The sequence below is a fragment of the Chiloscyllium plagiosum genome, chromosome 11 (genome assembly GCF_004010195.1).
Source record: "Chiloscyllium plagiosum isolate BGI_BamShark_2017 chromosome 11, ASM401019v2, whole genome shotgun sequence".
In the NCBI taxonomy this organism is placed as follows: Eukaryota; Metazoa; Chordata; class Chondrichthyes; order Orectolobiformes; family Hemiscylliidae; genus Chiloscyllium; species Chiloscyllium plagiosum.
In genome coordinates this window covers 62,865,217-62,877,319 of record NC_057720.1, presented here as the reverse complement: position 1 = coordinate 62,877,319, position 12,103 = coordinate 62,865,217, and the positions used below count along the sequence as shown (strand labels likewise).

Sequence of the window (12,103 nt, the reverse complement as noted above, 5' to 3'; positions counted from 1 at the left end):
GAGAGGTGGGGAAGAAGATTGCAGGTTAGGAAGGCGGTGCTGAGTTCGATGGATTTGACTGAGACAAGGTATTTCCCCTCCCCCCACCTTGTCTCAGTCAAATCCATCGAATTCAGCACCGCCTTCCTAACCTGCAATCTTCTTCCCGACCTCTCCGCCCCCACTCCCGTCTGACCTATCACCCTCACCTTGACCTCTTTCCACCTATCACATTTCCGACGCCCCTCCCCCAAGTCCCTCCTCCCTACCTTTTATCTTAGCCTGCTGGACAAACTTTCCCCATTCCTGAAGAAGGGCTTATGCCCAAAACGTCGATTCTCCTGTTCCCTGGATGCTGCCTGACCTGCTGCGCTTTTCCAGCAACACATTTCCAGCTCTGATCTCCAGCATCTGCAGACCTCACTTTCTCCTCTTTGTCGGCCAAGTCAAATAGTTCCTCTTCTGTACACAAACGGATACTGTTCCCCAACTCTTCCCACAGTTACATCGATGACTGCATCGCTGTTGCATCCTGCACCCAGGCTGAATTGGAGCAGTTTATCGACTTTGCCAACAATTTCTACCCTGCCCTCAAATTCACTTGGTCCATCTCGGACACCACCCTCCCCTTCCTTGACCTTTCAGTTTCCATCACCGGCATCAGTTTACGAACTGACATTTACTACATACTCACAGACTCCCATAACTACCTGAACTACATCTCCTGCCAACATGTATCCTGCAAAGACTCCATCCCATCTTCCCAATTCCTCCATCTCCGTCACATCTGCTCTGACGAGGAGATGTTCCAAGCATCCCTATTTTAAACAATGTGCTTTTCCCACCTCTGTCATCCAGACAGCCCAATGCACTCCTCCATTCCCTGCTCCACTGGGGTAAACCCTGCCCTGTTCAAACATAATAAAGACAGGGTGCCCCTTGTCCTCACTTTCCACCCCACCTGATTATGCATCCAATGTATCATCCTCAAACACTTCCGCCAACTTCAATTAGACAGGGCCACCAATAACATCTTCCCCTTTTTGCTTTCTGCAGGATCCGCTCGGTTCATCACTCCTTGGTTCGCACCACCCTCCCAACCAAACCCCACAAAGACCAGGTATCTTCCCCTGCAACCATAAAAGACGCAAAACCTGCTGGCACACCACCTCCCTTACCTCCATCCAGGGCCCTAAACAGTCCTTCCAGGTGAGACAGAGGTTCATCTGCATCTCCTCCAACCTAGTTTACTATATCCAGTGGTCCCAATGTGGTCTTTTCTACATTGGTGAGATCAAACGTAAACTAAGGGCACATTTCGCAAAGCATCTCAGCCAGACTCACAAGGGCAAGCTCGACCTCCTGGTCACCGTCCATTTCAATTCCTCTTCCAACTCTCTCTCCGACATGTCCATCCTTGGTCTCCTCCATTGCCACAGTGAATATGACTGTAAATTGGAGGAATAACACCTCATTTTTCACCTGGGCAGCCTACAGACCAGAGGACTCAACATTGAGTTCTCCAGTTTCAAATAATCTTCCCACCCATCCCCCAACTCACTTTATAGTCCCGCCTCATCCCTTTCATCCTTCCAAGAGACCTTTCCTTTCAGCTACCAACCGATTCATTCCTCTCATCGACCTACCTGCCACCTGTATTCACCTATCACCACCTCACTATGCCGCCTCTCTCCCCACCCATAACCCTTCCTCCCCCCGCCTCATAATCTGAAAATCCCCCTACCCCCAATCTCCATTCCTGAAGAAGGGTTATATCCGAAACATCAGACTTCTCCACCTCCTGATGCTGTCTGGCTAGCTGTATTGTTTCAGCCACCTGCTTGTCTACTTTGGATTCCAGCATCTGCAGTTCTTTTTGTTCTAACCTTTATGATGTAGGCTAATATATTATTTTTAATTGCTTGCTGTGCTCTTTTGTTAACTTTCTGTGATTCGTATGCTAGGACACCGCAAAATTTCCTGCATATTAACATGTAGTAATCTGCGATCTTTTTAAAAAAAAAAATATTTTTATTCTGCCTAGCATGGTGGATAATTTTACATTACACTAAATATGACACATTCCTTCCACTCGCTTAAGCTGTTCATATACTCTTGCAGCCTCTTTCCATCCAGTTACACCTCAAGCAGAAATTAATGAAGCCTGGTGGAGTGGGCAGGATGGTGTGCAGACCAGGACAGCTGCACAAGGTGCTGCTCCTCTGACTCCTGGTGATGGGAAAACTGTCCCACTTTTGTTAAGTGACAGGAAGGAAATAATTCTGAGCTACTTAAAACTAAATATCTGTTAGCACTTGAAGATTTAATGATGACTTAGGGATTTCACACAAGTGTCCAAACCCATCAGAAAACGTGGCCTCCTCTGCTGGTCCTCTGCACCACCCTGCCCACCAGTACATGGTATCATTTAACCCTTTTCTGACATCTTCTGGATGTATGCCCGTCACAAGCAGGCAAGTTCAGAATACATGTACTTGTACAGATGTATATCAGCCTTTTAAATCTGGTGCGGATACCAGCAATGCAGATGTCTGGAGAATGGAGACTTTTTCCAGAAATCGTACATGGTAAGATAGGCTAGTATTGGGCAAAATGGGTGCCAAAAGGGCATGGTATTGAATTATGCTTTGAGAGAGATTTCACTGGACCTTGTGTCAAAAAAACCTCCAAAAAAAAACTAGATAAAACTAGCCAAAGGAAGGTAAGAGTCAGCCCTATGATTGATTGATAAACTCATAGATTCATAGTGTCATAGAGCACAGTAAGAGATTCTTTGGTTCAATCAGTTCATGCCAAACATAAACCCAAATTAGACTAGTCCAACCTTCCCAGCACTGGCCCATATCCTTCGAAACTTATTTTTTTACTTACTTACCTTGTCCTGAGCTTGGATGGCACTGGCGACAGTGAGAGCCCAGTGAAGAGATTACGAATGGACCCAGTGTATGTACTTGAGCAGGCCTACCATACATCTCAAGGGGTCTCAAGCCAGGCCCAGGGTGTGGACCTCAGGCAGGCCCTTCGGTGGACCTCCCACTGAATGTGAGTGGGCCCAGGGCCTGGAATTCGAGCAGGTCCCTACCTACTTTTCCAAAGCAGGCACAAGACCTACAATCAGTGGCTGCTACATCAGCAGAGGTAACATTGATGAGATAAGTCCAGCAGCAAACGATGGCACTTGAGGATAAATGACTTTGTTGTTGGCTGGATCCAGCACAGGTGGTAGCGAACCAATGGCAGAAGGGCATCACAGCAACCTCGATCAGGTAGGCTCAGTGATGAGAGGTACAATTCTGACATTGGTTGGTCCAGTGCAGGCAGTGGCAAGGCAGTGGTGGAGGAGTATCAGCCCAGTGGCTATGATGACGCCTGAGGATCAGTGACTTTGACGTTGGTTGGGTCTGGTATAGACGGCAATGGTGCAGTGGAGGAGGGATGGCAGCACAGGCTTTGTTGATGATGACAAGCTGGCTCAGGACTGATTGAATCTTGTTAAGTTATACCTTTCTTTTCTCCCCCTTGTTCTTAAATTATTCAAAATGGCACGATATCGTGGCGACAAAGAAAGTTTTTCACTGTATTTTATTGTACTCTTACTGCAAAGTACACATGACGGTAAAATCAAACTCAAATCTCTCCACTAAGATATTGGTCCCTGTCCAGTTCAGGTTAAATCTTTTTTGAACTGATCTTTTCTGTCCCAGAAGAGATCCCAATTGTCCAAAAACCCAAATTCCTCAACAAAATAGGACGTCTTCAGCCACTGACTCATCTCCTTTATCCTTTTGATCCTTCCCTCATTTGACTTTAGCATAAACCAGATATTACTACTTTTAAGGTTCCATTTTTTAATCTTCTAACTAATATCTTATATATTCACTCAGTAAAGCTTTAATCTTTTCCCTAAAAATGTCATTCCTACCAATGTGTAAAATAATTTCTGGCTTCTCAATATCTCCTTTAACAATATGCATGAAACATTTAGAGACATCCTTTATCCTAGCACCAGGAAAGCAGCATACCATTCTAAATTTATGCTCACTGCCTCAGAATCTTCTGCCTGTGCCCCTGATATGAAAGTCCTGATAACAAGCATTCTTCTAAATTTTGTCAAACACTGCCTAACATAACAATCATTACTGGTATCCAATAACTGACTGTCCCTTCTACTTTCCTCAGAGACGCTATCCATTTCAAGAGTACCCAAAGCTAAATATCTATTTGAAAAAGGAATAGCCACTGGAGACTTTTGAACTAACTTCTTAACTTTCCTGACAGTCGCCCGTCTATCTGACTGATCCTGCTGTAATTACTTTTCTACATCTACTAGCCATCTCACTCTGTGCCTGTTGTACACCCTCAATGTTGTTAAGCCTAAAAAAAAAGCAACTTTCAACAACACCTTATACATAAAATAAACTACCTTTCATTACCAAGAGAAAGTAATGTTTAAATGCGAAAAAATTAATAATTAAGCATAAAATTCTTAAATAAAATCAACCACTTAGTTGATTTATTGAATTAAACGACTTCTTTTCAATAAATTCCTTAGATTAAAAAATATCTTATCCAGAGCTGACTCCCCAAAATGAAAACATAACTCTGTTTTAAAAAAATTCCTCAGCTAATCAAAAGAATTTCTTGCAATGTAGAAAATAAACTCTCTTTAAAACGCGTATAGTCTTTTCTTAAGCTTCTAAATTTGGGAAAAAAAACTTCCGCGGTTCACTGAAGGCCTCAGAAAGCTTGTAGAAAGATGTCTGTTGGAGAAAAAATGTGCTTGTTTTTGTTTTTTTAATATTAAAGAAACAAAATAAATAAAAATTTTATATTTGTGAAATATAATAACTACAACAAAACTATAATAACTATGTAAGTAAGCCTGCAATTTCAGGAGCTGCTGCAAGATCCACACTGTTCACTTGATCTTGACATAGAGTCATAGAGATGTACAGCACAGAAACAAACCTTCAGTCCAACTCGTCCACGCCGACCAGATATTCCCAATCTAATCTAGTTCCGCTTGCCAGCACCCGGCCCATATCCCTCCAAATCCTTTTTATACATATACAATATTCATATACCAGATGCCTTTTAAATGTTGTAATTGTACCAGCCTTATCAACTCCCTCTAGCAGCTCATTCCATACACACACCACTCTCTGTGTGAAAAGGTTGCCCCTAAGGTCACTTTTATATCCTTCCCCTCTCATCCTAAATCTATGCCCTCTAGTTATGGACTCCCCCACCCCAGGGAAAACACGTTGTCTATTTACCATATCCATGCCCTTTATGATTTTATAAACCTCTATTAGGTCACTCCTCAGCATCCAATGCTCCAGGGAAAACAGCCCCAGCCTCTTCAACCTCTCCCTATAGCTCAAATCCTTCGACCCTGGCAACATCCTTATAAATCGTTTCTGAACTCTTTCAACTTCACAACATCCTCCCGTTAGGAAGGAGACTAGAACTGCATGCAATAATCCAAAGGGGCCTACCCAACATCCTGTACAGCCACAACATGACCTCCCAACTCCTATACTCAATGCTCTGACCAAGTAAAGGAAAGCATATCAAACACCTTATTCATTATTCTATCTATCTGCGGCTCCACTTTCAAGGACCCTGTAAACCTGCACTCCAAGGTCTTTGTTCAGCAACACTCCCTAGGACCTTACCATTAAGTGTATATGTGCTGCTAAAATTTGCTTTCTGAAAATGTAACACCTCGCACTAATCTAAATTAAACTCAATCTGCCACTCCTCAGCCCATTGGCCCATCTGATCAACATCCTGTTGTAATCTGAGGTAACCTTCTTCACTATCTACTACACCTCCAATTTTGGTGTCATCTGCAAACTTACTAACTATACCTCTTATGCTCACATCCAAATCATTTATAGAAATGATGAAAAATAGTGTACCCAGCACCAATCCTTGTGGCACTCCACTGGTCACAGGCCTCCAATCTGAAAGACAACCCTCCACTACCACCCCCTGTCTTCTATCTTCGAGCCAGTTCTGTATCCAAATGGCTGGCTCTCTCTGTATTCCATGAGATCTAACCTTGCTAACCAGTTTCCCATGAGAATCTTGTTGAACGCCTTACTGAAGTCCATATAGATCACATCCACCACTCTGCCCTCATCGATCCTGTTTGTTACTTCTTCAAAAAACTTACTCAAGTTCGTGAGTCATGATTTTCTACACAAAAAGCCATGTCGACTATCCCTAATCAGTCCTTGCCTTTCCAAATACATGTAAATCTTGTCCCTCAGGACTCCCTTCAACAACTTGACCACCATTGACGTCAGGCTCACCGATCTATAGTTCCCTGGCTTGTCCTTACTACCATTTTTAAATAGTGGTACCACATTAGCCAACCTCCAGTCATCTGGCACCTCACCTGCGACTATCAATGATACAAATATCTCAGCAATCACTTCTCTAGCTTCTCACAGATTTCTGGGGATTTATCCACCTTTATATATTTCAAGACATCCAGCACTTCCTCCTCTGTAATATGGGCATTTTCAAGATGTCACCTTCCATTTTCCCATATTCTATATCTTCAATGTCCTTCTCCACAGTAAGCATTGATGCAAAATACTCATTTAGTATCTCCCCCATCTCCTGCGGCTCCACATAATGGCCGCCTTGCTGATCTTTGAGGGGTCCTATTTTCTCCCTAGTTACCCTTTTGTCCTTAATGTATTTATAAAAACCCTTTGGATCCTCCTTAACACTATTTGCCAAAGCTATCTCATGTCCCCTTTTTGCCTTCCTGATTTCCTTAAAGTGTACTCCTACTGCCTTTGTACCCTTCTAAGGATTTACTCAATCTGTCCTGTCTATACCTGACATATGCTTCTTTCTTTTTCTTAACCAAACCCTCAATTAGTTGATGGTGCCAAAAATTATAAAATCAGACAAGGAATAGATGGCTGGTGGACTTGGAATGCATTTCCTTGTACTGACAGCAGTTGAAAACACTACCACAAGACTGAAAATAATGAAGCATATGTTGCCACTTCATCAAAAATCTTGACTGTTTGAGCTTCAGATTCTACTCTACTTCCACCAGTAGAATTGAGCAATCCAAGAAGGGAAATTGATCCTATACCGTGACAGCGAAAAAAAACATGAGAAAGGGAAAGTGACACTGGCTGATCCATAACTAGGCATTCTGACTAAATGGCAGTATGCACTCCTCACAAACAGCCAAAAAATTGTGGCAAGCTGTTATGAAGATGCTTCCAAGCCAGCTCCAACGCTCTTCAACACAGCTTCTAAAGTCAAAGCTAGGCTCTTCACTGCAGCAGGAACCAGTTTACCTGGCAAAACCATATTAGTACTTCTGCCCTCTATGCATATAAGACCACATGTCAGGAATTATTTCAAAAATAGTTCAATTTCTTCATTCTTGTATATGCATGAACAATAAAACATTGAGCTTTTCTCATTTTTTTGCATTTTACACCATTGTTAGTTGCTATAGTTTTTGAAACAGTTTTATAGAACTGGCTTACAAACGTATACGTTCTTCTATAAGTGCAGTGTAATTTTCACAGCCTTCCTCATCATCCCAGTCTCTCCACAGAAAGTCATAAAAGAATCTGAAAAATTCATAATAAAATGGAGTTAACAATCTGTAGAAATTGACATGATCATTAAATTTGGAAAAGTTTATTTTTGTATTTACCTAACATTTTCCAGAGCTTGAGCAATACCACGTACAGCTGAATCCTGATCATCTATTGGATAAACTTCCAACAATGGAACACAGTGATCTAACTCATCCAAAACTTCCTCAACAAGTTCTCTTGGCAGATTAGCAATATTCGAAGAATATGGTTCTATGATTGACACTGTAGCTCGCAAATGAGAAGATTGGCTTTGTCGAGGTCTACAATTGACCTACAAAACATTAAAGGGAAGACAAAAAAATCACCCACAATTACTAGGACCATCATCATTAACTTAAAACATACAAGCCCCATATATTAAAAAAATGATATGACATCAGCCCACAAGTAAAATACCTGTGAACATTATTGCTTCAAGATTTTTAATTCTGCATGATCAGATAATATCCACTCCTGTCTGTAAAGCTTTGACATGAACATAAATACAGCAAGACATGGATAACATTAAAGCTCGGTGGAAAATAACATTTTCTAGACAACGACCATCTGCAGCTGGATAGAATCCAACCTTCAACATTCAATGCCATTACCAGCACAGAATGCTCCACCATCAATATCTTGGGTGTTACCATTGACCAGAAACTGGCTCGCCACATAAATACTTTAACAGCATGCCAGAATCTGCAGCAAGTAATTCACTCCCTGACTCCCAAAGGCTTGTCCACCAACTACAAGAAACAGATTAATTGTGCAATGGAATTCTCCCCATGTGTTTGACAGTATCCAGTACAAATCAGACTGACTGACTACCATAATATCCAAAAGTCATAGTTTATAATCCATTTGTAATACTCAAAACATTCCCCTCTACAGGTGTGACCTCATAACTGTAGTCACTCTTTCCTTCACTAAAGCTCAAAACTCTTCAGAGAATGCCACAAGAACATAACACCCTTACCTTCTCCATTTTATAGTGGATGTGACTGACTTTGATGGTGCAGCTAGTATCCTGCCAAAACTGCAGGTCTTTAATGTGGCCTGCAGCATCAATGAATCATAGTTATTTTAAGTGTATGATAAAGTCTGAGTGGCCCTTTCATTGTCCACTCAGAGGAAAGACTTTCCCCAGAATAGGTCCTGGCTCACACTCTCAGCCTAAGCAGAAGATTCCAATCGTTAAGGCTGGGATCCTCTGACAAATTCATGAATTCCCAAAGTCTGTCTGCACAAGTCAGAAATATGATGACGTATTCTACATTCACTACAGATAAGTGCAGCTTCACCTTCATTCACGAAACTCAATATCATCCAGGATACTGCAGTCCATTTGATTGGCTTTCAATGTTCCCACCTGAAATATTCATTTCTTTCACCGCCCAATGCACAGCTGTAGCACTGTGTACCATCAATAAGATTCACTGCAACAATGTGCCAAGGCTACTTTGACAACACAATTCAAAACCATGAACTATATTACCTAGAAAAACAAAGGCAACAGATGCATTAGACATAACTATCTCTAAGTTTCCCCCCAAGTCACATACCATCATGACTTAACACTACATTGCCATTCCTTCATTCCTGCTGAACTAGAGGCCTGAACTACCTTAACACACTGAGTTGATCCATATCACAAGAACTATAGAGATTTAGGAAATGGCCCAGTATCAGTTGCTCAAAGGCAATTAGTGACGGAAATTAAGATGGTCTTGCCAGAGTGCAAATGTCTCAAGTACAATAAAAAAGATTCAAGTGCATTCAACATAAACACGTGTTGAATTTAGCTCTTACGTCAGTATTTAGACTCTGCAATGATACTTGGAGCTGTGGTCCTGCTAGAATTTAACCTGAGGGTCATGTCATAGGTAAGTAAATACTTCCTTGCAGCACTATCAAAAAGACCCTCAAGCACTTTGATGATTGAGAGAAGACTGATGTGGCAATTGACCAGATTAGATTTTTCCTTTTTGTAGATTGGATTCATACCAGCACTTTTATACTGTGCTTAATGGTGCCAGGATTGCAGATACTGGAATAGCTTGATTATTGACACAGCTTGTTCTGAAGTACATGATTTCAGTTCTACAGTACAATGTTATTAGGAACATGGCTTTTGTTGCCCCAGTGTACTCAAGCAATTTCTTGATGTCTCAACAAGTGAATGAATTGGTTAACAGCAAGTATTCAGGACTTTAGATGGCCACAATGATTCATCCATTTGGCAATTCTTAGTGAAGATAACTGCTGATGTTTTCACCTCTTCTTTTCCACTGGTGTGCTGGATTCTGCCATTACGGGAATGGAGAAGTTTATATAGCCTCACCTTAATATTAGTTGATTAACTGTCGATCAAACATTCATGGCTCATTGTGGCGTGACTGCAAAGTTTAGATCTGATTTGTTTAATTGCTTAATTCTGTGCGCATAGTTCTGTGGATATCGCAATATAAACAAATCATGTTGGTAATACTCAGCATATCTCACAACATCAGTGGAGGAACGAAGAGTAGAGATTGATGACTTTTCAGTTTCACTGTTTAGTATTCATTTATGTTGTCACTTCACTGTTACCTAATTTTTGTTATGGTGGTAATGCCATACAAAACAATGGAGGGTGTTCTCAATGTGGACTTGGGATTTTGTCCTGGATCAGTTAGGGAAAAGTAACATGCCAAATATGACCATCTCTAACAAGAAAGAATTTCCCTTGATGTTCAACAATACGACTATTGCTGAATTGCCCTACCATCAACATTCTGATAGTTACTATTTACAAGAAACTTAACTGACACTGATACTGTGGTAACAAGAGCAGGTCAGAGACAGAGAATTCTGTAGCACATAATTTAACTCCTGACACTCAATGCATGCTCCCCATTTATGAGGCACAAAAGTCAAGAATAAAAAGACAAGAACAGAATAATCTTCACTTGCCCTGGATAAGCACAGCTCCAGATGTATTCAAGAAGTAATTGGCATTCATCACACCTTAAACACTCCTTCCACTGCTGGTGCACATGACAGCAATGACTATCATAAAGAACATACAATTCGACAAATCTAGTTTGACAAAACCTTTCAAAACCAGAAATATAGAAGGTACATGGGAGCATCACCAGCTGCAAGATCCCCTTCAAGAAGCATGCCATCTTAACTAGGAATGATATTGCCATTCTTGATCAGAAACCTGGAACTCCATTCATAACAACATTAGGGGTATACCTACACTAGATGGACTGTACTTCTAGAAAGTGGCTCACAGTCACTTTTCGAAAGCAATAAGTGAATAGCAACAAACACTCTTCTTGTCAGTGATGCTCACATTCCATGGAAAAATAAGAAGTTTCCACCTTTCTCCCTACATATTGTATCTCTGACAGTCAACATTGTTTGATACTACAGAGGTTCTTTAGATTAGTGGCCAGTACCAAGTCACATAGACGGATAAGTTTCCATTACATCAACCAGTTCAGTAATAACAGCTTGAACTCTGCTTATCCAGTTGCCCCTCTCCTAAGTTTGTTTGTCTGTATATCAAATGGTGACAAAATACAGCCGTAGTGAGATATCCCATCATGTGGCAATTGGTTAATAACCCAGGGCACATTTCTTGCCCAGGAAAGTACTATCAAGTACTATAAAATAGTAACGCTGTAAAACGGAAAAAAAAATTGCAATTTCATAAGAAAGTTGAAGAGGGAAAACTGTGATTGTCCTTAGTTTGTTTTCCTTGCTAAGTATTAATAGGTTTTCTCAACACGAAATGTTAGTGAGATTTATCGCAAGGTAAGCATGCAATCATAATATAGGTTTGCTAGTGCTCTTGGGGGGGGTTTAAACTAACTCTGCAGGGGCATGGGAACCCAGATTGTAGCTTCAGGGTGCAGGGCCTGGAGTGTAGGGAGGTTAGGAACATGGCATCAATTTCCAAGGAGGGTGTCTGTAAACAGGAAAGTGGCTTGAAGTGTGTATACTTCAATGCAAGAAGTATACGAAATAAGGTAGGTGAACTTGCAGCGTGGGTTGGTACCTGGGACTTCGATAGGGTGTCTGTAAACAGGAAAGTGGCTTGAAGTGTGTATACTTCAATGCAAGAAGTATACGAAATAAGGTAGGTGAACTTGCAGCGTGGGTTGGTACCTGGGACTTCGATGTTGTGGCTATTACGGAGACATGGCTAGAACAGGGACAGGATTGGCAGTTGCGGGTTCCAGGATTTAAATGTTTTAGTAGGGACAGAGGTGGGGGTAAAAGAGGGGGAGGTATGACATTGCTTGTCAAAGATAGTATTACAGAGGTGGAAAGGACGATGGATGAGGACTTGCCATCTGAGGTAGTTTGGGCTGAGGTACGGAATAGGAAAGGTGAGGACACCCTGTTAGGAGTCTTTTACAGGCCTCCTAATAGTCCTAGAAACGTAGAAGAAAGGATTGCGAGGATGACTCAAGAGAAGAGTG

At 41.5% G+C, this 12,103-nt stretch overlaps 1 protein-coding gene across 1 annotated transcript in view; it reads right to left on the bottom strand.

The window, feature by feature from the left end:
- LOC122554733 (testicular spindle-associated protein SHCBP1L-like) overlaps positions 1–12,103 on the bottom strand; it is a 74,895-nt gene that overhangs the window by 44,100 nt on the left and 18,692 nt on the right. Inside the window, exons 3-4 of the mRNA XM_043700111.1 lie at positions 7,703–7,917; positions 7,530–7,616 (exon numbers count right to left, since the gene is read on the bottom strand). Of these exons, the coding sequence (XP_043556046.1) occupies positions 7,530–7,616; positions 7,703–7,917 (302 nt within the window). The remainder of the gene's footprint in view (positions 1–7,529; positions 7,617–7,702; positions 7,918–12,103) is intronic.